This window comes from Erpetoichthys calabaricus, chromosome 4, assembly GCF_900747795.2.
Source record: "Erpetoichthys calabaricus chromosome 4, fErpCal1.3, whole genome shotgun sequence".
In the NCBI taxonomy this organism is placed as follows: domain Eukaryota; kingdom Metazoa; phylum Chordata; class Cladistia; order Polypteriformes; family Polypteridae; genus Erpetoichthys; species Erpetoichthys calabaricus.
The window spans coordinates 108,883,071-108,910,947 of record NC_041397.2 but is presented as its reverse complement, the minus strand read 5'-3'; the positions used below and the strand labels follow the sequence as shown (position 1 = coordinate 108,910,947).

Below are 27,877 nucleotides of genomic sequence, written 5' to 3'. Positions count from 1 at the left end.
GCAGCCCCCTCCAGACAAAGCTATTGTTTCCTGTCTATTGCATCCAACTGGAGAGTTGACATCTGTTGATGATATTTAGTAAGACTGAAAAAGGGATGAACAGAAGTCCGCTACTCTTATGCGCTAGTTAAAAGAAAAACAGCATCAACTAAATATTGATTTTTTTTTCTTCAACCTTAATACTCCATTAAAAGAATTCCCTGGGGTATATTTAAAAATTGTTTAATAATTAATAGTTTTGATAACTAATGGACCCCTGACCTTTACTGAATGAAATGAAACGTGAAAAAGAGTCTTTTAAAAAGCCTTTCTACAGTACCTGGGACTAAAAGCTCTCTGAAATGCCCAGCACACATTACTGTTATAATGTTCATTTGTGTTCTGCTGAGTCAGTATGTCCTTACGCAGATGTATCAACTAAAGAAAATGTGATTCAGTTTTTGAACATAAACCAAACAGTACATTGGTGTTCTGGCTGAACAAAGAAAGGCAATTCTCCTCCCATTACAGTAGTAAGTGTGCATTATAGCAGTCAGTACCCTGGAGGAGCTGCCTTTACAGGGTTCAGCTGCTAAAAGCTGCCAAAGTGAATGAGTTGCTGAGGCCAAATAAAATCTAACTGGTTTTCTGCATTGTGTGTTGCTGATAAGAAGGAAAAAGACAGTGGGCTCCTCTTACTTATATTACCTAAATGGTTATTTCACCATGCATTCCCATTGAGAATTGACTGCTTTCTCGCAGTCTCCAGATTATTGCACAAAATGTCTTTGCAATGTTCACAGTTGACAATTTTTTCATGGTATAAAAAAAAAAAGATTTGCTATAGTAAAATATAAAATACAGAAGCTTAACTCTTCAGTGCCTGAAAATACTGGCAACACAGATGTGCAGACTCTGGTCTTGCATTACTGGTTATCTGACTGGTTATCATTTTGTAAAAATAAAATACAGATGCAGCCTGATGCTCACTTTTGAAGCAAATATAGGCATTATGGTGGGATGTCATGCATTTCTACTAAGGTCACAAGAACAAGAGAACTGGAAAAGCTAATCAAATAAAATTTCATGATAAGCTACCAGCTGCTGGCTAATATTCAGTAATCAAGAGTCTATTTCAGGAATATATCACAGATTTAGTTGATACCTACTGTGTTGCATGGTGCATATGTGAAAAATTGAAAAAAGAAAAAAAAAAGATTATGCTTACTAGAGAGCACAATATTGCCTACTCCAGACTGATTGCATCATTTTTATGTGGCATTTTGGTAGTGTTGTTGTGAATGCTGATAAGATTATACTTACTGGTCTAGTGAAGGCACATAATTTTCAGAGAGCGTACAGAAAAAGATTTTATGTTATTTCAGTAACACAGTAACATGGACAAATGGTTAAAGGCATAATACTCAGCTTACTAAGTGTTGCACAGCCTTAATGGATTTCAACAGACATTAAAAGAAAGAAAGAAAAAGCTGTTAAAATACCATGTACTATAGGCAAGTGTGTATATATGCATGCATAATCTATATACATTATATGTATATATTTATATATTTGCATGTTTGTTGTGTGTGTATGTGTGCGTGTGGACATGGGTGTGAGTCTATAAATATATACATATATATGCATACATACATTTTATTCTTTTATTTTTAATATATCCCAATAGAATTCTTGGATTTTTTGCAAAAGCCTGTTGTTAATGGTCCTGAACACATTCTGCAGAATTTACTCCAATGACCTGGTGTTTCATGTAATATAAATTACATTCTGCAACAAATCATGACAAGAAATCTTACTGTAAGTCGGAGATTGTATCATATTCATACCTGTTGTGTATTTTACATGGTTTAGTGGAACTGCTGTTATTATTCAATTGAGGTGTAAGCTTTTACAGAATGTTGTTAGAGCCATGAGGCAGTTCTGTGCTATTTCATTTGCATAACAAGTCAAGTACAAATCTTCCATCTAGTCGTTCTCCTCTGGACTTTTTCTAGCTCTGCTATGTGTTTTTTGTACCCCTGAGACTAACACTGCAGTCAGTACTCTTGGTCAAGCAAGAGCTTTATGGGTGGCGAGGCTCAGTTGACCAGACACACTTTTGGTAAAGAGACAAAACACAAATCATAAGCAGTGGAGCTAGAATGTGAGCCTGTAATTCTTAAAGAAACAATTTATTTTGTGTCTGTAAGAATTACTTAGGAGCGCTTTTAAATCACTTCAGTTTTTTTTTGTCTGCCACCTTCTGACTCACCATTATGAGAAAAACCCCACATATGATATACTGTACTGTTCAGCTCAACATGTTGTCTAGTTGTGCAAGACATCAAGCTTTTTTAGGGTTCCTACTATTTCTGGCCCTCAAGACCTTAAAACCCCTAATTTTTTATCCATATGTTGTTCGGGTAATGACACCCTTATGATAAACAGTAAGTCAATAGGTGTCGTCATCAAAACGTTTTAAAAACACTTGAATTTGTGTGTGTCTGCCACATCAACCAACACCAGGGTTTTGTTAAACTTCTTTTAACAAAACTTTGAAAAAACAGGGATTGGTAATGTAGACATATGGAGCCTTGTTTTATGCTACTTCCAGGTGGCTGATTCTAGGACTCTGAAGCCACTCCTGGAAGATTAAAAATGGCAAATTTCAAACATAAGCAAGTGGGATATCATGTTAGGCTGTTTTAAGGTCAGTGATTACAAATATGATGTATTTTTAAATTTTGTTTCTATTACAATTGAGAATATTTAGACTTTTTGAACAACACATTTTAATATTGCAATTATTTGATGCAAGTGTGTTGTATACTTCTACCTCATGAAGTAATTCATTACATTTCTTATGGATAGTGAATTAGAACAGGTTGTGCTAATTCAGACGGTTTTCTTTATTCAAAGAATCTTTTTTTTCTCTGCAGTTGACACATGCACAATGATGCCACAGTGAAAGGAAAGCTTCCATAGGCAAGATAAGAAATTATCTAAAATAACTAGACATCATGAATAATATAATATAATATAATATAATATAATATAATATAATATAATATAATATAATATAATATAATATATCCATCAATTCATCCATTATCCAACCCGTTATAGCCTAACTCCACGCAGGGAGGACCCAGGAAGCGAACCCAGGTGTCCATAATGCGAGGCAGCAGTGCTACCACTGTGCCATCATGCCACCCTAATATAATATAATATAATATAATATAATATAATATAATATAATATAATATAATATAATATAATAATGGTAATTATATTCAGATATTGCATTTAGTTTCCATCACTGTGGTATTCAGAACACTGGTTTTGCTTTTATTAAAAGTACTACAGTAAATAGCAATTCAGTTTTTTTTTTTTTCTCATGTAGCTCAAAAATGTCTTTTATGAAATAACTGTCAAACACTGGCAGTAGATTTGGTTTACATATTGTTTACTTAATGAAATAATATACCATGATAAACTAAGTATTACCTCAACCACTGAGGCTTCCAAGCTAATCCAATTTTAACATTAAAGCTCAAAATCCTAAATATAAAATAATTCAGGACTGTTATGGCCATAACTTTATTCATTATTCAGACCAAAGTGAAGTGCTACTATCACAAAACTATTAATGAAAATCGTAAAAAAATAGCAGAAATAACAGCAAACATAATCAAATGTAGAATCTGAAAGAAGAAACTTTTGCCATTCAGCTGCAGGTTTGATTTACTGCCAGATGAAAGAATGGATGTTGTCTTCAGCAAGTAATAAATGGAGTAATTTATGTATAATCAGTTGTCAATAATGCTGAAAATGTGTTTGCAGGGCTGAGTTAGAACAGATTAATGTGTTTCGAAAATATCAGAGTTTAGTAAGGAAAGAGTGGGAAGTTGTAAAAATTTAAAGGCAGAAACAAAAAACGACAAGAGGATAATATTTACCAAAAATATTTGAAGTTAGATTGAAAGGTAAGAACACAATAACAACAGAGAATAATATGGCTCACAGATATGATTCTGAAAGTTTCATGCATTTAGAGCTGCTATAAGTTCTTGTCCAAAGTGACACTGACCACAAACAGAAAATTCAGGCAGGTGTAGTGATAAGTAAAACTATGACAAGTTTTACAATAAGATGCAGAGTGCAGATGTTATTACCCAGCTACTAGACAGGAGAAGCATTCAACTGATAATGAAAGCTACAGCTATGTCTATTTTGACGAGACAGCTGCACCTCGAACCTTTGAATTATTCACGGGGTTACAGATTCTAGCTTAGGCCTGGGTTATTACATGCCTGATATAAGATGCCAGTAGTTATTGGGTCTGAAGAAAATCTAAAAGAAAGAGTTCACCTTCAACCCCATTTTCTAGAAAACTCCAATATGTTATTGATTTTCTGTGACAATTTTTTGCTACTGATATAAGCAGTTGATGATATTTAATTAATGTAATTTATCACTGAGCCATAGTTACTAAATGGAGCAGTGTTTCAGTAAAAATTTCTTCTGCTGTGAAAGTAAGATTTCTAATAATAGTAAGTGATCTCTGAGGCATTTCTAATGACAAAAACATCTTTAATTGCAGCCCTTTAAAATTGGCAAGGATTCTACAATTTTCAAATCTATGCTCATTAGCTTTTTCAACATGAGTGAAAGCATGTTTAATGACTAAACAGTAACCTGCCAAGTGGTCACGAACCATTTTGAGTCAAGTGTTGGCCTTTATGCTCCATTGGTTTACACTGGTTAATGTCTGTTTTTTGTTTACCTAAGGCTCTATTACAAGAAGTAGAAGCACCCCCCCCACACACACACACATACACCAAAGGTCTTGGTTACTGAGTCCACAGATCCAAGGAATACCAACTCCTTCCAGATGAAACTGAACTCAGCTTTCCAGAAAGAGCTGACCTGTATTCCTAAACTTGGCCTTAGTCCAGGATGTTGTTTACTTGTACAAGGTGGTTTACTTTCTCATAAAAAAGACACCTATTTCAAGCTGTCCAAATTGTGCTAAGATTAAATACATATAAGAAAAAAAAAGTCATATCTTAATATAAAGTAAATTATAAAGATAATTAAAATTTAAATGCAATGTAGAACCTCCTTTAATTTTATAGCATTATAACATATTCCAAATCTAATGTAGGGTAAACAAACCTGAGCTTAGACCCATTATCATTGTCAGTAACACCATACACTTAACAATAGGTGTGCAAGTCTTGGCATTATTGTTGATGATAAATAGTGATGAATACTACTGAGATTTAAATAAAAGCAAAATAAATGTTGTATTAAACAAAAAAAGAAAAAAGTTTAAAATTAATATGACACTGTTATTCCTATTTCATCTGGCAGTTGAACAGATTTAGTATTTAGTATCGGGGATGTGCACTCACAGCTGAAGAAACAAAATGAATAACATAATAAGAACAGGGGACAAAAATTTGTGCTAATCATCTAAAAGCATATTGCGTTAATTAGAGGAACGCACCTTCAGTCTGGATTACTGAATATTCATGACCTTTCATAATTTCTATTTATTGACTATATGCTGTATAGTTTTTTCAAGCTGAAAGTAATGCATTTTTCAGATTATTTAAGAAAAGCAACAAACACATTCATTCTAGCGAGCATAAGGTTCCTCAACAATAGGAAAGAAGCTGGGTCCATACACCATTGTTACTTACTTTGAATCAGGATTTGTAAGGTCTCAAAATATGTTGCACTGAAGACATGAGAATGACTCATTGTTGTTTGTATGTGTCTATATCAATATCTTGTACTGTATTTTTTGTCAGGTTAGCATTTGAGTGGAAATAATTTATTTTATGAGCAATAAAGGAATCAATCTGCCAATCATATCACAATAAACTTTAAAATACTTATGAAATCTATAAACAAATATTCATACAATTCTCATTTTAATAAAAGACACAGAATAAAAGCATTTCCACCAATGTTTTACAAAAATTCCCTGATTTGGTTAGGTGTCTGTTTTAAATCAACCTTGTGGAACCTGTCAGAAACCATAGGCACACCAACTGACATAACTCTGATTGTATATAGTAGCATAATGCATAACCAGAATATTAGGGGCACCATCATTAAATATTCAAACACCAAAAGTACAGTTTTATGGTCTACTGGCTGTCAATAGAGACCTGTTAGAGTAGGTAACTGTGAGTGACAATGAAAATTAGTACGCTATATTCAAAAATACACAACATGAGCTGTGGTATAACTGGATTGAGCACCATGTTGTTCCCATTGCTTTCATGTCTACATGTTACAATGAGATGCGTTTGTGGAAGTATAGTATGTAGGTCTCAAGGACTACTAGCATTGCATATTGTTGATCTTAAATAGGTGATATCAGTGCAAGGACAAGACATTCTACTTCTCATGTTTATTGTGAGACCATGTCAAATGTATGGAGTGGTTCACTTCACAAAGGAAGGATTGACAGTAAGTTACCCAGGAAGTATAAGAAATTATTATGTGTTACTAATTATTCATACAGTATCATATCCACAGAAATAATATGGTAATAGTAATTAAACCAGAAATTCCAGAGAACAGGCTAGACAAAAATCATTTATTTAAAATGGTATATTTAAGTTAACCCTTTATGCTTTTATCAAAGGTCATACCATCATACCCCATAGTCCTGCAATCAATGCAGGAAAAGTTCTGTGGAATTCCTCTTGTGCTAATTTGTCTTTCTTATAATACAGAGGCAAAATGTTTAGTATGCCACATGTGGCCCTAGTAGAAACATTAACACAGTTTAAATCTAACTTCTCTAGATTTCTTCTCCATAAAGTGATGTGTATACTCTGACATTTTATTAAACTTTTTCTTTGCATATGTGTTTTGTTGATAGTGATAAGTTTACTGACTCTCCCATGTCTTTCTCATAAATTATACTATTGAGTTCAGGGTTCCTCAGTCATGGTCCTGGAGGGCTACAGTGGCTGCAGCTTTTCCTTCCAACTAGTTTCCTAATTACAAGACAGTCCTTGCTGATAATGAAACTTGGTATTTAACTGTTTGGCTTGTTAGAACTTTGGCATTCATCCAAGAGAAGTTTGAATTGCATTGTAGAGTTTCTTTTTCTGGGAACATTATCCATGTGTTTTTTGCAGACCAGAACAAATTAAAATTTAACGGTTCTTAACACAGATACTTCATGGTGCATATGCACAGGTTTAAAAGGAAACATGTTAGCTGGAGAGCGGCTGGTTTATTGGTTATCTACATTTCATTATTAACTAATGTCTGGTTAAGAAAATAGGCAACCATTAAAACTTCAATGCAGCTGCTAAAAACTAAAGTAGGCAATTAAGGGTTCTGAATTGTAATGGGCAAGGTAATTAAAATTAAGCCCAAAAAACGTATTGCTTTAGTAGTAAATAAATGGGCTCTAATTAAGAAATTATTTGAAATGAAAACCTATAGCCATTGCGGACTTCCAGGACTGTTATTATGGCCCTCTGATCTACAGTGTACCTAAAATTTGTCTTTGATAAATGAAAACACTAAAAAGGCAAATAGTTAAAAACCAAGTTTCATTATACTGTAAGCAAGGACTGAGTTCTAATTAGGAAAATGGCAGCCCTCCAGGACCATGATTGAGTACCCCAAACGAGCTGAACATTCAAAAATCTTTACTGTGTAATTATATTTAGTGGTTTATGTACCTCTTTCATTTTTATTGAATCCTAGGATATCTTTTAATCCATCAACTGTAGTTTTGCGTCATCACGTAGATATCTTTTTGTTATTTACATTTTAAAAATGATTTCTACAAATCATAAAGGCTAGTGATCCTGAACTGTTTTCTGTTTTCAACTCTTCTTTTGCCTAATTCCAGCAAACCTCCAAATGCTCATTCCCCTAATAAATGAGTGGCCAACAGAGCCATGATAGTGACAGAAAAGCAAGTGTTCTTGACACTTTACTCTGAGGTTGAAAACCTTGGACAGTTTAAGCTTCTTGTATTATGCTAGCATACAACAGTGATCCTACCTGGCTTTGGTTGCTTGTTATTTACTCAATTCCAGACCTGACCTATTTCCATTATGTCTATATTTACTCTCCTTGTCATGTTTTGGTCATTTTCAAGTAATCCTTGTATTGCACATAACGTTCCTTAGTGTTCCAGAGGGTTTCTTTGTGTTATGTGATTTCTGGGTCTTTTATATTGTTTTATATAATAAAGGTTAAAAAGACAACTCTTCTAATGAGACTACAGAATTTTTCCCATCTTGGGGTATGAATATTAAAATTTATGAATGTGAGTTTCCTCAGTTGTTAGCACACTAGTTTATTTTTGATTTTGTGTTTCTGTCTAAATAATATACAGTATGTAAAATATATAATATATAGTAATATATATAATTATTGCTACAAAAGAATTGTATTTGATTATCAAAAGGTTGTCAGTCAGTAATTCTCCAACCCACTACATCCTAACACAGGGTCATGGCGGAAGGCAGGAACAAACCCCGGGACGGTCGCCAGCCCACCGCAGGACACACACACACACATCAGGGACAATTTAGGATCGCCAATGCACCTAACCTGCATGTCTTTGGACTGTGGGAGGACATGCAAACTCCATGAAGGGAGGACCCGGGAAGCAAACCCAGGACTCCTAACTGCAAGGCAGCAGTGCTACCACTGCGCCACCGTGCCGCCCGCTCAAAAGTTTGTTTTCATAATAATTGGATTACTTACTAACCAGACTATAAGATGTGTCAGCATGCAACACTACTTTGCCACTTTCACACCCCAGTATAGTATTCAGTTTAAAAACTGGTGCATAATATATGAGCTGTTGAAACCCTTGAATATGTTCTTCAAAAATTCTCCTTTCTTTCCTATAAATTAGTATACTGTAATGTCCCAAGGATGTGAGAGATGGGAGAATGGTGTTAGCATTCTAACAATATTGGCGGTAGTTGCCACTTTGAAAGGAAAGTTGGTGCCTTCAAGGTCGAATCTGCTCTCTCCCTTATCAGCTGCTCTGCAATGCCACTCCGATGTTCTGCAGTTCCACATGCTTCCTTTTGCCTTGCCCTGAGCCTACACATTCATACCTTTTGCTGTATCTCACAACACTCACCTGGGCCCAGTGGCCACACCATCTGCAGTACATTCCCCAACTTCTTGGCCTTATCCAAAACCAGTATGTTGATGGGCTTTAGCAGTGGATAAGCAGTCTTGTATAAGTGCTTCATCTAAGTGCTGCATTTGTGCCCTGTAATACCCAACCACCTCCAAGATCTCAGGAGCTGCTTCACTGGTTGGCTTCTCCAGACCCTTCAGGTAGTGTTCGATCACCAGAAAAATGTGTCCATTTCAGGTTTGTACTGAGGATGTTACAATACTGTATCTAAAGTACCAAAACATTCTTCCATTTCTTGAGTCCATTATTTCTGTTTTGTGTCATAGGAAGTCATAGTCTATTCCTTCAGAAATCAATCCTGAATGGCACATAGTTCATCGCAGGGCACTTTCACACAGCAGCATTAATTTAAGCCAGACCAATGTAACAATTTCAAATAACCTAATATGTACATCATGAGGGGAAACTGATGGACCTGGAGACAACCTGTGTGAGCACACTGACGATGTAATTATATTACATGTAAAAATTCTTTCTATAATAGTCAGTCAGTCAGTCATTGTCCAACCCACTATATCCTAACACAGGGTCATGGGGGTCTGCTGGAGCCAATCCTAGCCAACACAGTGCGCAAGGCAGGAACACATCATGGGCAGGGTGCCAGCCCACCGCAGGGCACACACACCCTCACACCAAGCACAAACTAGGGACAATTTAACATTTCTATAGTATGTTTTATCAAATCCATATAATATATGTTTTTCATCACTGGTGTTGCCTTATTTTCCTTTAAACTAAAATGTATTTTTCCTTTCTTGTCATTGCAGGAATTACAGTAGTTACATTTTGCACTTTGGATTTTTTTCTTTGATTTTTTGATTTTAAGTTGTAGACAAGCTTTGCAACATGAGTAGATTTTAAAAGGTATTCATACCCCAAGCTTGAGCAGCAAGACTGATGCTCTCTCTCTCTCTTTCTCTTTTTCATTCTCCTTAATATATGTAGTCCATTGGGATAGTGTTAATCAAGGCTGTGCTTGATTGAAGTGTTTTTAAAGTGCAGGATAAATTGTACACTGCTCTCAAGTAATATAGAAAAAAATCTTTGAATTCCTAATACATTTACTGTGAGTAATTTTTATAATATGTCAATGTAGATTTCATCCATCTGTCCATTAATTTTCTGGACTCACTTTGTCACTGCCCATTCTTGGCAGCAGTGGGTGCAAAATTGGAATCAGCCATCAGTGAAATAGAAGTCACATTGTCATTCACAATATGGAGTTACAATACAAGTTGTAGTAGGAAATTGAAGTTCTTAGAGAAATCCCCACACCTGGACAAACTGGTGAGGAAGACAGGCTTCATTGTAGGCACGGAGCTGGACAGTTTGACATTTGTGGCGTAGCGACAGACGCTGAGCAGGCTCCTGTCAATCATGGACAATCCACTGCATCCACTGAACAGTATCATCTCCAGACAGAGAAGCAGCTTCAGCGACAGACTGCTGTCACTGTGCTGCTCCACTGACAGACTGAGGAGATCATTCCTCCCCCACACTATGTGACTCTTCAATGCCACCCAAGGGGGGGGGGGGGGGGGGGGGTTTGGGGGTTAAACGGTAACATTATTAATTTGGTATTGACTGTTATACCTGCCTCGCACTCTCCACCTTGGACTTTTTAACTTGCACTTAATATTGTTTTTATCAGTATGCTGTTGCTGGAGTATGTGAATTTCCCCTTGGGGATTAATAAAGTATCTGTCTATCTGTCTATCTATCTATCTATGTATCTATCTAACGAACAGGGAGAGAATGTGCAAGTTACATAGAGACGGCACCCCAGGTGGAAACTGACCTGGACTCCAAGTAATGTGAAAAGGCATCACAATTGCTTCACCAATTGCTCCACTTTACAAAGTTAAAGTTGTCAGTGTCACATCATGGAGCACTAAAACCATTGCCTTCTGAATCATGATCTCATCTTAGGCACGTGCATTTACCACTTACTGAGAAAAATTTGAATTAGTGAAGAAGAACAGCTGGGGAATGACATGGTCAGAATGAGCAGATGTAAGTGAATTGAGGATGTGTTAACAGTAATAAACAAGGTGAATATGTACACATGGTATAACAATCAGGTGCATTCAAGGACAATGCAGGCACTCTAGCCCTCAATGGATTGAATTCTTTAGGTGGGTTCTAGCTATCTTCTCGGTGCATTTCAGTGTTTTGGGGACCAAAAGCTGTCTCCACAGGTTTGGGTTTCAGGCTGAAAACAGGCATGGACAAGACCTTAGTCCATCACATGCACACACACGCACACACACACACACACACAGGCAGCACGAGAGAGAGACAGACGCACACACACAGGCAGCGCGAGAGAGAGAGAGACACACACACAGGCAGTGTGAGAGAGAGAGAGAGACACACACACACACAGGCAACGCGAGAGAAAGACACACACACACAGGCAGCGTGAGAGAGAGACAAACACACAGGCAGCATCAGTGTTATTCAATGTTTTTACATTTAGTTTACTATTACGATGTGCATTCTATGATTTAATTAACTATATTTGTGCTTAAAAACTTAAAAAATATATATATTTACATATAGTTCATATGGTCTGGAACGGATTAATTGTATTTACATACAATTCTATGGGGGAAATTACTTCGGTTCACGACCAAATTGGGTATCGACCAGAGTTTTGGAACGAATTATGGTTGTGAACCGAGGTTCCACTGTAAACAGATATGATTCCACATAGTACTTGTAGTAGAAACAATTAAATGACAGTTCTTTGCTTTTGTCTGGTTCGTGGTCCTTGTTGGGATGATGTTCAAATTTAACATAAGTTTCTAATCAACCTTTCTCCCCTCAGGAGTTTTGACCACACTATTATATGTTTCTTACATCAGGGGCTGGGGTATGGGGTGATCCTCATAGAGTTTTGTACGCTCTGTTCTGAATATATTGTGAAGGTCTTTGTTTCGGTGAAGCAGTGTTTTATTAGATGGGCAGCCTGTTAAGACTGGGATATTACAGTATGTGAAAATAAACTCCGGTCACAGCTCTGTGCAAAAAGAAGTCTCATTAACTAATATTGCATTGTTTAATTCGAGATCTCTTAATGGCAAAGCATTGGTGCTGTCAGCATTCATCACTGATACCAAACTTGATATGTTGTGCTTAACAGAAACCTGGCAAAAACCAAATGAATTTACGTCTCTCACGGAGGCGACACCACCTGGTTACATTTTCCTCACAGAGCTTTGTAGCTCAAGACAAGGCGGAGGACTTGCAGTAATTGTCAGAATGGAATTAAACATCAAAAGAATCCCAATTGATTGTCCATTGTCTTTTGAGTGTCTGGCTCTTAAACTAATAATGGAATCAGGTCCTGTCTTACTCATTGTTCTTTATCATCCTCCAAAATACAATGCATGCTTCTTATCTGATCTGACTGAACTATTAACCTATTTAAGTTCCTTTTCCCAGAGAGTCATTCTTCTTGGTGATTTCAACATCCATATTGACATCCCCACATCTAAACTGAGAAATTAATTCCTATCCTTACTGGACTGTTTTGACTTGACACAACATGTTGATTTTCTCACCCACTCTGGTGGTCATATACTGGACCTGATCTGTACATCTGGATTATCTTTTGCCAACACTTACAGCACTGATTTGGGACTCTCTGACCATAAAGCAGTATTTTTCACTGTCTCATTACCTCTCCCTCCTCTTACCTGTAAACAACAAATTTCTTACAGAAACCTTAAAATATCTGTCCCTCTGTTCTTGCTGGATCCATTTCTGATCTTTTTCTGTCCACCTTTTCCATCAACATTAGATAGTCTTGTTGACTACTATAACACAGCCCTTCATTCAGCATTAGATAAAGCAGCTCCTTTAAAACATAAGGAGGTTTCCATTAAGCGTTCAGCTCCTTGGTATAATTCAGAATTGCAATCTATGAAAGCAGCTGGCCAAAGTCTTGAGAGAATGTCACGTAAGTCTGTCATCACTGTGCACATCCAGGCTATCTCTGACCACCAAAGAGCTTACAGAGAAGCACTTACTGCTGCCAAGAACACCCATTATGGCAGAATAATAGAAAGTGGCTGCTACCGAGAGTTGATTCTACAATAAAATAAAATAAAAAGAGGAATAACCTTGGAGGTCAATCATCACCCCGACAGCGGATAGTAGACGTCATGTAGTATACGTGTACCAAATTTCAGGTCAATAGGTCAAACGGTTTGTGAGCTATAGGTGATTTAAAATCCTGGACAGACAAATGAACAGCCACGGTATCGTATTATATATAAAGATGGTGTATATAAGATGTTTCTCCATTTTAACTTAAACGAGTTTGCAAATTTGACAGTGCTTTTCAATGGAAGATTTTGAAATGTTAATACTGTGTACAGCCCAATGTGCTCAAGATAAATTAATGAAAATATGCCTGTCTTGACAAATTTCCTTGAAGCCTAAGTGCCTTAGTGAAATTAAAACCTTTATAGAGCAGAACTCTTTAACATTAAATTGCAACAAAACTGAACTCCTGCAAATTGAAACTAAAGCACAACCTAAGAAAATGGGTTCCTTCTCAGACACTGTTGACAGTGATCTCATCAGACCTTCTGATGCAAGGAATTTTGGTGTCATTTTTGATTCCTCCCTTTATTATTCCGCCCACATAAACCACATTAAGAAATGTAGTACTTTCACATCCGTAACATATCCCATGTTTGCTCATTTCTCTCTATTTCTAGTGCTAAGAAACTTGTCCATGCTTTTATCACATCCCGTATAGATTATTGTAACTCCCTACTGGCAGGTATCGCTTCTAATCTTATATCACAGCTCCTATTGATGCAAAACTCTGCTGTAAGACTCCTTACACTAACCAGCAACAGTGAGCACATTCATCCATTCTGCTTCGCCTCCACTGGCTCCCCGTGTCTTACAGAATTCCATCCATCCATTTTCCAACCCGCTGAATCCGAACACAGGGTCACGGGGATCTGCTGGAGCCAATCCCAGCCAACACTGGGCACAAGGCAGGAACCAATCCTGGGCAGGGTGTCAACCCACCGCAGTCTTACAGAATTTAATTTAAAATTCTATTATTAATGTAAAAAGCTTTAAATGGCCTTGCACTGGACTACTTCAGTGACCTTCTCAATTACTGTGCTCCAGTTTGACCACTAAGGTCCTCTCATTCTGGCAATCTTATTGTGGCCCACACTAACTTGCACTCTATGGGTGACAGGGCCTTCAGCTGTATAGCGCACAGACTCTGGAATGACCTCCCTAAATTAATGAGATCAGCTGACTCCATTCATTCTTTTTATAAACAACTTTAAACTCATCTGTTGAGGAAGGCTTTTAACTTAACCTGACATTCTGCCCTTTCTTTTAGTTAACCTCTCTGTCCAGATGCTCAGGATAATTTGTGTGTGTGTGTGTGTGTGTTATATCACAAATTGTTATTTGTTCAGGCTTTTCTTCTAGTATTGTATGTAGTATTTTACTCTGGTTTATTGTCTTTTATTCTATTTAATACTATGTATGTCCTCTATTTATAATCTGTTTTAGTATTCTATGCGGATATTATTTATATTCAATGTTACATTTGTACATCCTTCTGTCCTTTCTGAGACTGTGAAGTGCCTTGAGCATGGGAAAGTCACTATATAAATAAAATGCATTATTATTATTATTATTATTATAATAACTCAGTACAAGCATCCTGCTTTATTAGAAGAGAAAACAGTATGAAATGACCTCAGATGATGGCTGAGAAATTGGCATTGCTGTCCATTGGCAGAAGGAGTGGGTAAGGTGTTAATAGGTATGACTAAGTGTGATGTGATCAAAGGGTGCTATGATTAGTGTCTTGCAATAGGGGCTCCTGCACCTAGAAATATGATACATCACATTTTTTTTCTCACATTGCCCTTTGGTATATCAAAAATTGATATAGTTTCTGACTTCACATTTTCTTAAACAGTATGAGCTTCTACTCTGAAATTATTAATCTTCTGCAAACATAGAATGCTTATGTCTAAAATATGTCTATCTATTTCTTCATTCCTATGTAATTTTTAATTTAAATCCCCTTTACTATAATATAACCAGCTCTTAATTGGGTTAGCTCCTATAACTCTGATTTTGGGCCTTCTGTGCTCCAGGACTCCCAAATGCACTTGAGATATCCAAAATCTACATAATATACTTATTTTTAATTTTTATAACATTTAGATGAACAAAGTTTATTACAAACTTTATGTAAACTTTACAAAAGTAGCCTAGTAACATTATGCCTACTGTTTTTTGATTGGCTGATATGAAAAGAAAAATGTGCACCAAAAATACTAGAATTCACATAAATCAAAATAAATCATTAGATTAGTGTAAAAAAAAGAGTGAGTCAATGGGGGTGAAGACTCATCATATGAGGCTGAGGAGAGTAAAAAGCAAGTTGTAATACAATAAGTGTACAGTTCTTTATGTGTTGCCTTGTTTAAATTACAGTATAATTATGATAACAGCTTTATAATCTGATTTATAAGTTTAGGATGTTATTGTATTTAAAACAAATGGACCCCTGCAAGTGGGTGAAACAATCTACTGGTGCAAGTTTTAGTTTTTTTAATTATTTTTTAATATTAACATTTTTTTATAGATTCCATGATTAATTAATGCCTATTTCACAAATTACTTGGTAATTTTTTAAGGTACAATTGCTCTGTGGTTCATGTTCATGAAGGAAAAAAGAGTTAAGGTAAAATAAAATAAAACACACAGTAGCAACTTAACAAATCATCAAGTTCAAACCATCCTGTCATTCAGGTCAAAGGCCATGATTTAGTGCAAAATAAGTAATACGACATCTTCAGTAATTTAACTTCTTAATAATTTTTTTAACAACCTTCAACCTTATGCTTTTATTCATTTTTTTTCAATTTTCTATCTCATATGTACATGTTGGGCAGCACGGTGGCGCAGTGGGTAGCGCTGCTGCCTCGCAGTTGGGGGACCTGGGTTCGCTTCCCGGGTCCTCCCTGCGTGGAGTTTGCATGTTCTCCCCATGTCTGCGTGGGTTTTGTCCGGGCACTCCGGTTTCCTCCCACAGTCCAAAGACATGCAGGTTAGGTGGACTGGCGATTCTAAATTGGCCCTAGTGTGTGGTGGGTGTGTTTGTGTGTGTGTCCTGCGGTGGGTTGGCACCCTGCCCGGGATTGGTTCCTGCCTTGTGCCCTGTGTTGGCTGGGATTGGCTCCAGCAGACCCCCGTGACGCTGTGTTTGGATTCAGCGGGTTGGAAAATGGATGGATGGATATGTACATGTTTTATCTCGTAAAATGTTGCTCTTTGTAGTAATTGAAACTGCCTTTCTGGTGGGTGCTGCTAGCCTCATGGGTCATGTTCTGTTGTCCTTGTGGTGTTCAAGGTTTGCCCTAGGGTCATGTGAGCATATGCAACCTGAACTTTACAGTTTAGTAAAGGGGCTTGTAGATGAGTGCCCCTTATTCATGGCATGAACTCGTACATCTTGCTTAATAATTTGCAAAAACGGGGACAGATGTTATTAGCTAAGTAGGTTAATGTTAATGTAATAAAAGTTTGCACAAAGAAAGGAAAACTCTGACATGGCCCCAAAAGAATTTTTATGCCAAAAATTGAACTGTTCTCAACTCACCCTTTATTTTCAGTCAGTCAGCAACAGAACAAATCCTGGGCAGGGCGCCAACCCACCGCAGGACACACACACTAGGGACAATTTCGGATCGCCAGTGCACCTAACCTGAATGTCTTTGGACTGTGGGAGGAAACCCACGTAGACAGGGGGAGAACATGCAAACTCCATGCAGGGAGGACCCGGGAAGTGAACTCGGGTCTCCTTACTGCGAGGCAGCAGCTCTACCACTGTGCCACTCCCCTTTATTTTGATCTTTTGAAAATAAAGTAAGGATTTTTTTTAGATACTGTTCATATTTACTAAAAATAGTATACAGTACATACTTTACACTTTATATTGTGATGTAAAGAGGGGTGCTCTAGCAGAAAAATAATAGAAAGAACAATTTATTAAATAACACAAGACTTACAAGTGAGAAAGGAAAGACTACACAACAGAAAAGAGTGAAAAAGCACCGTAAGAGCCATTTGTTATTTAGTTAGGTTATGTTACATTGATTGAAATATCGTCTTAGTTAAAGTGTCAGCCTATACAGTGTAATAGTGCATAGTCAATGAAAGGTTCTATTATAACCCCCACAAGCTAAATTATAAATGGAATATTTCAGTTTAGTTCAGTTTATGATCTGCCTTGCAGTTGGTAAGCTATGAAGGGCAAACAGTTTAAAACCGTATTGAATGTACTAAAGTGAATCCTATGTAAGTGTGCCACAGAGGAATAAAACAAATTTAGGTATAGAAAGTAACTGAAGTTTAACATGAGAAAGTTAAGATTGTAATGAAACAGAGAAGAACCCTTTTTGCCTTTTATTCTGCATGTATAATAACTTTATTCTGAATTTATTTGAATTATTCACTTTTTAAATTTTCACGAAACCTTTTTAAAACTAACTTTATTGAAGTGAGAAATTTCTTTTGTTATGCGTTTGACTCATACTGGATCCTACCTTGCCAATTTTGGGAACATTAGGAAGACACAGCTACAAACACTCTGTGCCCCACTGGGCCAGCCCGTACTCTTCAGCATAAAACTATAGCTACCATTCCTACCTCCCAGCTTTCCTCTTTGACAGTGTACTGACCCCCACTTCCTTTTCGCCAAGGCTAGTTTCGAAAGTACATCTGTTGCCATTTCAGCATGCCAGGATGTACTTCCGGGTTACCTGTAATCTCACAAAGACTCCTGTAAGAGGAGCCTAGACACTGTTACTGTCCACTAGTGGTCTGGCAGATTACTACACTTTTACAGTACAACCCTGCTAAAGGATAGGCATTCTAGCTGGGTTATGACACATTTGTAACAAGCTATACGTACTGTGTTATGTTGTACATACATGTTATTGTATACATGTTTTATTATAAACAGTTATTTTACAGATACAGTCCAACATTATACTTTTCAATAGAACAGAATTTGTTTTGCTTTTTTATATTTCCATCTTAGCCTTGTTATAGCAATGTTTGACAAGATCAATATAAGATGCATAAAAACAAAAACAGAAATCCTAAAATAAACAAGTAATAAGCTATGTTGAAAAGGTTGTCAGAAAAAACCTGCAAGGCAGTATTCACAAGAAATATGTAAAGTAATCACTGAGGTACAATCAAAGATTGTACATTAAAAATGAGTGGCAGGTAATAATAAGCATACTGTATAAAAGCTTATGCAGATAAAATAAATGCAAAGTTAATAAAATGTACTTTTTAAACATATTTTCTTCTGTCAAAGGGCTCATTTGATATTCAGTATCAGCTTACATTTCAGCGATGTTCCAGTTCCTTTACTTATTTATTTTAATCCCTCACAGTTACAAAAATCTGAAAAAGCATTAGTATAAATAATAAGCAGGACAACACATGAAATTAAGCAATGAGCTGGAACTTACATAGGACATCAATCTATTGCTGGTGTATTTAAACACAAGAGAGGGGTAAAGAGAATTGAGGTCCCTGACCAGGGACTCCTGTTTAATAACCAGAGGGCAAATGGAAAATAAAATTTAAAAATTGATAGTGTTCTAAATGTTAGGCATGTTGACAAAAAGGTGAGTAGGCTATGGTCAGGGGAGGTCAGCTAATCCTTCCTTCATGTTTGTTCAAAATGAACTGGAAGGGAAGGTAATCTATGGCAGAGCAGAATTGACATCAGGATCCTTTAGGCATGTCCTTCACCAATCTAAGCATGGAAACAGAAACCATGTTAGCTACTATGCTTCCCCTTCCCCCTGTGTCTTCCTAAACTAATCCCTGTAAGGCACTTACCAGACTCATGTGTTTGATACTTGGTGCACAAAAAACATTTTAGATACATTAATTGAATTTATAGGAAGTTTTTGAGCTGTTTGAGTAAATGAGGATAATTGAAGAACAACGTCTTACAATGTTGTTGTCTTATTGTAAGTCTCTAAAGATCAGTATGATGATAAGATCAGGTGGCCAGGAGGATATAAAAAACAAACAAAAAAAGCCCAGTTAAACTGGAGAAAAAAAAATTCTGCAGGGCTTCCAAGGCCAAAAAAACTGCTCAGCCCCCACTGGGTATTCTACCCAACATAAATATTCTTAAGTCATTCATCATTGTTTCCAGTCTTAGTCCCAGAGGATTCGCTGCAGTAGGTCTCATGGGCAGCTAGCCTTCATTTGAGCATCACAGGAAGCTGCACAGTGTCGTGATCAGATAGTGGTAGCACAAAAAAGCCACCACAGACAAAATGAAAAAGAAAGCAGAGATTAGCACAACTAAAATGTAACTACAAAAAAGAAAAAGAAAAAAAGTGGCTTTTTATGAATTTGTTAAGGTGATCCACAATTTTAGCCCAGCGTATCTCTATTAGTAAAGTCCGCTGTGGCAACCCCTAATGGGAGCAGCCAAAAGAAGAAGTATCTCTATCGGTAAAGTATTCCAAATTTTTCGTCCGTAACAGCAGAAGGCTACCTCACTGCTTCTTTTTTGATTAGCTCTTGGAGTACAAAATAGACAATTATTAGAAGATCTAGGGTTACGACTTGGAGTATAGGATGACAGGCACTCCAGCATATAGGAAAGAACAAAATTATTTAAATCTTTATATACCATTGTATTTTAAAGTCAGTTCTAAAGGGCACGGGTAACCAATGTAACAAGGCTGAAAATGGTGAAATGTGTACAGATCTTTTTGTAGTTTATTTATATTTTTGCTGCTGCATTCTGAACTCATTGACTGATGTCTTTCTTAGGCAGTCCTGTTAGGAATACATTTACAGTAGTATAGTCAACTATATTATTATAGTCTGGTTAATGTGTGATTTAAAGTTTAGGGCAGAGTCCATGATTACACTCAAATTCTTTACCTCCACCCTGACTTTTAATGCTAAGGGGTCTGGTTATTTCTAATACCCTCATTATGTACATTTTTGCCAACCACTTAGATTTTTGTTTTTTGCTTTTTTAGCTTGAGAACATTACCACTTATTGATTCAGAAATACAAGTAAGACATTTAATCAGTGAGGCCAGAGCATCAGGGTCATCAGGTACTATAGATAAATGGAGCTGTGTAACTCACCATGTGTTTCAGTATAATCTGGTCTAATTGAAGCATGTCCATTGAAAAAAGCAATGGCTCTATATAGATCCTTATGGTACACTAAATATACAATATTATGAACCTCTGATCTAAATCACCACATCTAACAAAGAATTTTCTATTTGTTAACTAGGGCTGAAACCAGTTTAAGGCCTGAAGACTCAACCATTGTCCAGGGTGATTTATAAGAATGCAGTGGTCTGTGGTGTTAAAACATAGCACTCACATCTAAGAGAACAAGAGCAAAAATATGGCCTGTGTCCACAATAACCCCCGACTCATTAACTACTTTAACCAGTGCAGATTGGGCAACTATAGTTTGTTCTAAAACCTGACTAAATGTTATCAAGAATTAAATATTTGTTCAAGTAAACAGTTTACTGCTGAAAAACTGCATTTTATTGAATTTTACTTAAGAAAGGCAAGTTAGAAATAGGTCTGAAGTTTTCAAAGACTGAGGATTCAAGATTATTTTTCTAATTTATTTTTCTTAATGTGTGAAATGTGTTACAAAAATGGCTGTATGGTTCTATTCTTTAGTACTATACAATATGCTTCAGATTTAAACTTATTTTAAAGCCAACACACAGTATGCAGGAATCTAAAATGTGGATAAGTGCCATTCTCCTTTGAGCAGTGCATTCTGCAGCATTAATATTTTTTTTCCAGGTCCTAAGTTGCAGATTTTATTTATCATGGATTTGTTCCTTTTACAGTTAAAAATGCTGTGCTTAAAGATACTTTTTTTTTATGTTTTTATCGGCCAAGCATTCACTTTCATATCAGGCTTTTCTGTCCATGATTCTCAAATTAATGCTGTTTAAAATTTGACATTACAGTTATGAATTCCTTACAAATACAGTAAACCTATTTTTCTTAGAGTATACTATTTGAATATACAGTAATCCCTCACTTATCGCGGGAGATAGGTTCCAAGGCCGACCGCGATAACTGAATTTCCGCGAAGTAGGGACACTATATTTATTTAATTATTTAACGTGTATTTGGACGTTTTTAAACCCTCCCTGTATTGTTTACAACCCACCATTTACTCTATTAAAAACAGGGACAACTACTAAGCAATATGAAATCGGTAGATAAGTTTACACTTACTGTATAGCGAAGTACACGTAGCAGCTTGTAGGCGGTCATGACGTCGTCGACCTTGTTGCAAAGATTCCTAAAGCAGATTCCATCCAGACTACTGCCTTATCACGTCCACTTGCAACTCGTTTTGCACCCTGGTTAAAGGACACTGCGGCCGTAGATCTTATATGCTTTTCCTCCTTTTTAAATAAAGAGAATCGATGTCCTGCAGCGGTGTAGCTGTTCCCTTCCTTCAACATATCCAAAACTTTTACCTTTTCTGCAATCATTTGCATCTTCTGTTGGTGCTTGGACACGGCCCCTGAAGCATTAGCACATTAATGATGAATGAGTGAGATGAGACTTCCTGGTTAATGCAACACTCCGTCGCTGAGCCAATCAGCAGCACACAGGAACTTAACTGCGTGCTCTGATTGGGTAGCTTCTCAGCCATCCGCCAATAGCATCTCTTGTATGAAATCAACTGGGCAAACCAACTGAGGAAGCAAGTAAACAGACCCATTGTCCGCAGAAACCTGCGAAGCAGCGAAAAATCTGCGTTATGTATTTAGATATGCTTACATATAAAATCCGCGAAGTCGTGAATCCGCGAAAAGTGAACCGCGAAGTAGCGAGGGATTACTGTATTATAATATTTCATGACCCTAAGATGTAAGGTGGCACATTGGTAGTGCTATGCCTCGCAGTAAGGAAATCGTGGGTTTGCATCCCGGGTCCTCCCTGTGTGGTTGTGCTTTGAGTAGTGAGAAAAGTGCTATATAAATGTAATGAATTATTATTATTATTAGGCACATGTAAAATAAATAAAGGTTATATTATGAAGAGGAGCCAGTTTATAAAATGAAAATTTCAGAATTTATGATATTTTACAGATGTTCCTATCATGACTTTTCTCTCTGTCCAGTAAATACATTATATATATACAGGGCCGCTGCTGGCCAAATGGGTGCCCTAAGCAGAAATTTACTTTTGTGCCCCCTCCCCCAAATATTAGTTAGGCAGCTGTAACAGAGGTGAGGGCGCGCGCGTCATTACGTGTGCTTAGGCTACTCTGCGTTCACCGTAAAATGCAATATATACGTTTATATTTTTGTTTATTTGTATATGTATATTATTAATATTAATTTATTATTATAATATATAAAAACGATTTTTTTGAGCAGCTGGGATGGTGCCCCCCTGGGAGTTGGTGCCCTACGCAGACTGCGTACTCTGCGTATAGGGAGCGGCGGTACTGTATATATAATACTGCAATCCTTATTAAAAACAAAACATCCACCTTGTACAAGAAGTATGCATTAAATATTACAGAATTTCAGCTCACCCATAAACTGTTGTACATTGCCATTGTAGATGTTTATGCACTTAACCTTATATAAAAGGTTTACTTTGTATGGTTCAATAATTATTTTTATAGATTTTAAGTTTGCATAAAAGCTTACTTTCTGGACAAAGTATGGTATCATTTATAGTCTTGCTTTGGCTGCAGTGGAGACTTTCAAAAAACTCTCAGCTAGTGTTACCATGGTATCAGAAGCGGACGACAAGGAGCTATGCTTTGTTTATAGGTAGCTCATTTGGCTACACTGCGGAGAAATCACCAATTATCAGCAGGCCTCATGAAATATGCTTAGAAAAAGATGCCATCAATTTTCTCCTACACTGGAAAAATTTTCTGACAGTTTAATGGGCTAAATGATTTTGTGATTGAAAACCACTAGTGGTGCTGGAGACTAGACTGGGGCCCTGGCTTATAGCTAAAATGGTATGGATACAATAAATTGTAATTCATGCATTGGCATTGATCCATATAAACATTTGGAATACAGTATATCAAATAAAATTCACATCTGTGCGTTGGATTTGCAAAGATACAAAATGTATTGTTTCTCCATAACCCATTTCTCTCCTTTTTTAGCATTTATTTTTTGTGTAGGTGATTTATGTTAATAGGTTTAAAGTCTTCATACATTTTTACAGTTTAATTCTGTGTAAAGCATCCAGTGGCAAAGGCATGAAGGCTTTAATCAATTCCTTAATCATTAACATATGAAAATTTTGTAAAATTACTTCAGTAATATCTTGTACTGTAATTTAATGTTTAGCGTGTGATAAGGACTGATTGATTGATACAGTAGTAGGATCACTGGTGCACCAAGGTTTGCATGGACACTACATAAGCCTTGAAACTGGGAGGCATTTCGTTCACACAGGCTAACCTTTGTACTAGCAAATTTCAAAAAGATTCCAAAATATGTTTCTGAAACACTGCCATGATGAAAGTCAAGAATCTCTGATTTATTTTGAAGAGCTTCACTGAGCAATTAGTATCTTTTAAGACCTTGGCTTCCCCTAAAAGCTGCATTCTGTATATGTTAGAAGTAGCTGCTCATTTTTTTACCACTACTGATTTTTCTTACACAGCAAGAGAGTGATATAGGTTTTGTGGGTAAAAAGTTATGTGGTACCCTCTATCCTTGCAGCATTTAAAGGCATCTGACAGATAGGAAAAATGGCATTCGTCACTCAGTCTACTAGCAGCAAGGTCAGACACAGCTCATTTGCTAGGGCTCTGTGACAAAACACAATAAACTGTCTCTGGGGAGTCAGATGTCCTTGAATTGCAGGCATTGTCACATTGACTTCGGGGAACAGGCTGCATTTGCCTCCTGAAAATGGTGAATTTAATTTGATTCTTCTGGATCAATTGATGGAATCATTTTAAAATGTAAAAATGTAGTTTTGTTCAGCTAGCTTTTCATTCTTAGGCTTCACTTGTCCTTCTTTTCTGAGCACCAATTAGAAATGTCTGTCTTTTTCAGAGCTTAATGTGCAGCTATGGGATCCTGCCTGTAACAACAAGTCGCTTCAGTCTGCCGGCACCAGCAGCTTATCAGTGCCAGCAGTGAGTGGATGCTCCGATGAGAGCACAGGGCAGCTGAGACAAGAAACTGACGGATCTACCATGGCTGGTGGTAAATATTGTCCTGTTATTTATTGTGTTACAACAATCCCAATGAACAAATAAATACCATACATCAATAAAACATTTCATATATGTTACATTTATGAAGATTTGTTCCTCATTCTTGTATCCTAGCAAAATTATACAAATTTCTATTTCTGAACTTAACAATTTTAGTTTTCTGTACCAAAAGACATTTTTTACTTTGTCTGCAATTAGCAGGAAAAAACAATCCCTTAATCAACAATATTATTTTAATCTTTATAAGATGGATTCCAGGTAGGAATGGTGGCATGGTGGTTACTGTTGCTGTCTCACAGCTCACAGGCTCATGCCAATGGCAGACTACATATACATATGTTTGTGGTATGGAAGGAAAACTGGAGTACCCAAAGAAAGTCCAACCAGTTATGGGGAGAATGTGCAGACTCCACACAAACAGTGGCCGAACTGTGGCTTGAATTAATCTAGTATTCACCAACTGTGATTTAAGGAATTGTGTTTTTGTGGAAGTCTGTGAGGTTAATATTATTTTGACAAAAAAATAGACTAGTCAGATTGGAGGCTACACTTAACTAGTGTCCTGTAGTTGAAACGACTGGCAGAAAACAATTTTATTTTAATTTCTAGTCTAGGGGAACTTGATAGCACAGCCATTCTTTTCAGTGACCATTAAAATGGTTGCTCTTGTTAAGCTATTAACAATCCTAGTATTGATTAGGGACTGAATAAATGAAAAATGGCTTTTGCCTTTGTTAACTTTGCTCTCTTCTGTTCCTTCTTCTTGTATTGTTTTGGAATGACAGAATTGTTGTTTTCTCAACTCTCTTTTACCTCTAGTCCCTTGTCTCACTCATTGGAATTTCATTTTAAGCAAAATCACAACTTTTTTGTGCTAGATAACTCTTTCTTGATTAGTTCATCCCTTTATCCAGTTACAGTCCCTCAACAAAAGTGTCTACCAAGGAAATTTGTTTGCAGATTTAAACTCTGGAACTATCACCCCAGTTCTACATTGAAAAAACAAAATTATATATCTTTTTTTTTTCTTGAGATCTATGTATCTCTTTGTGGTATACTGTATCTTATTTTATCAACAGATGAAGCAGAACTCATTCTGGAAGCAGCTGCTTCCCATTTTTCCCTTCTGTATCCTTTTCCTTTTGTATACTTCTTCTAAGCTTTCTTCAGTATATCCTGACAATGTGACACAGCTAAAAGGTTTTGATTGCGTTAATTTCCAAAGAACTTCTTATCACAGGTTACAATTATTTTAACTAAAAGACATCCTTTGTTAGTTTAGATTGTGCATATTTTTTGCATAATTTATACGAGCAACAAGTAGTTATAAAGGACAACTACGTCTACATATAATAAATTCAAAAAGACTTTTTAATTTTCTTAAGTGTCAAGTGAAGCTTGTTTATACTTTATTCAGATTTTATAATCACACGCAATAATTCTGATAAGCCACATCCCGTAATTATTATGTCTGCTCTTTTATTTCTGCTTTGCTAAATGTTACAGTAGCATATGACACAATTGGTGTCACAATTACAGCCTGTACATTTACTTAAACATTTGATTAGGTAAGAAATGTTAAAGAGAGTGTCATCTCCCTTTTGTCAATATATTAAAATGCACATTTCAGATTTATGTTTGTATTTGAAAAGGTTGGGATTCACATCACTGTAACATTAAATTACTGACACATATGGGAAATACAGAATAAAGTTATTTGGCATGTTCCTTGCTAAACAAATGAAAGATTTGTTATGCCCAGCTGGCACTAGCAAATATAACAAAGTGATCACTAGCCTTTGAATGTTGAACTCAAAATATTTGATTCTATTCTGGATTGTTTCCATAGTTCTGCTTCTGAGCTGAACTTATGTGACACGACCTGTTAAATATCATACCCCAAACCAAAGCTCAGTCACCTGTTCAGAGCTATGAGTAAAGAGATATAATTAAAATACAATATAAACTTCTGGCAGCTTCTGCCCTCACTGCATCTTAACAAATTGTTTAACTTGTTTAACTTGTAACAGGCAGGTTGTTATAATACAGTACTCTTCATACTGTTCCATTGCTCAGGGTGCTGAGCAGACTAATTAATCATTAAAACATAAACTATTAATCATTAAAAAAGATAAAATATAAGTCTATGCAATTATAAAAATTACATGAATGAAAACCATGTCCATTATATAATCAGAGCTGAAAAGAAGGAATACAAACTTAAAGAAAAAAATGTCCAAAAACAAAACCAAGTAATTGTGCAGTCCTCCCTAAGCAATTAAATAATATGAAAAACAATGAGCATTGTTGCTGGCAGACTGATAAAAGTAAGAAACAATAAAATATTAGAGAGGAACAGTATGGGAATATACAGCTGGAAAGACAGAAGTCTTGAAGTAATGGAATCACCTTTGCAACCTCTCTATTTTACAGCACACCAACACATTATGCTGAACACAACGTCACAGTGCAAATGTAGGAGAATGGGGTTTCTGTAATTGGAAAGCAGATTCAGAAAATGGGTGAATGGATACAAATGAAAACAAAATGGTTTCAGGTACTTAGAAAAAAGTATGCGAGAAATGAGATGTGGGGTATATGTCACACATACAAGGAGTGATTTAAGTTTTTGAGCTGAATGTATTAAGAGAAACACCAGCACAACTATCCAACACAACATAATCCATACAAACACTAGTAAAATTGTTATAACATTTACAAGGCAGTCCTGTGTCCCTCAAATAAAATGTTTTGTTTTGCTTGTTCAACCACTCTTCTTTAGCTGGCTTCACGTCTTCATCTTTGGCATACCACACTTGACGGAGGTAGCCCTTCAGATTTGGAAAAAGAAGTAGACCATGAAACCATAATCTGTGGTTTTCTATTCAGTCATAACAGAACCAAGGGGAAAATATCCATAACCTTAGTGTTACTGCTTTTATTCCACTTCAGGAAAAAACCATTCAATGTAAAACTGCTCACTAGAGGGGAAGCTAAGCGTCATAAAATAATAAATTGCATCATGCGACTAGACCTATTATAGCCTTTTTAATATTTTGAAATTGGGTTATCTTGACATTTACTGAGTATAAAGTCTATATTCAAATTGCTATTGTGTTGTTTTTTTAAAGTAACCCATTATCCAAGCAATGAAAATAAAAATATACTGAATGCACAGCCCACTAAACTTCAAACAAAGAAGAAAATCACTTTTCACCACAGAGAGGCTCCATGAAATGATATACTTTACAGAAGGTGCTATTAGTTTGCTTCTATTCAAAATACTGCTCCATTCTACTAGGAAGAGAGTACATGATTCTTTATTAACTAAGATGTGAACAAGCCAATATACTGCCATAGGTCAGGAA

General features: G+C 36.3%; 1 protein-coding gene across 5 annotated transcripts in view; it reads left to right on the top strand.

The window, feature by feature from the left end:
* The window catches only part of enox1 (ecto-NOX disulfide-thiol exchanger 1), a 722,268-nt gene that overhangs the window by 403,600 nt on the left and 290,791 nt on the right, over positions 1-27,877 (top strand). For 3 of the 5 annotated variants that reach the window (XM_028799665.2, XM_051926915.1, XM_051926916.1), the window contains one exon: positions 24,346-24,498. In XM_028799665.2, coding sequence (XP_028655498.2) covers positions 24,489-24,498 — 10 coding nt within the window. In that variant the 5' untranslated portion in view covers positions 24,346-24,488. Of the gene's footprint in view, positions 1-24,190; positions 24,252-24,345; positions 24,499-27,877 lie in introns of those variants that run through there. The other 2 variants (XM_051926917.1, XM_051926918.1) reach the window with 2 other exon arrangements.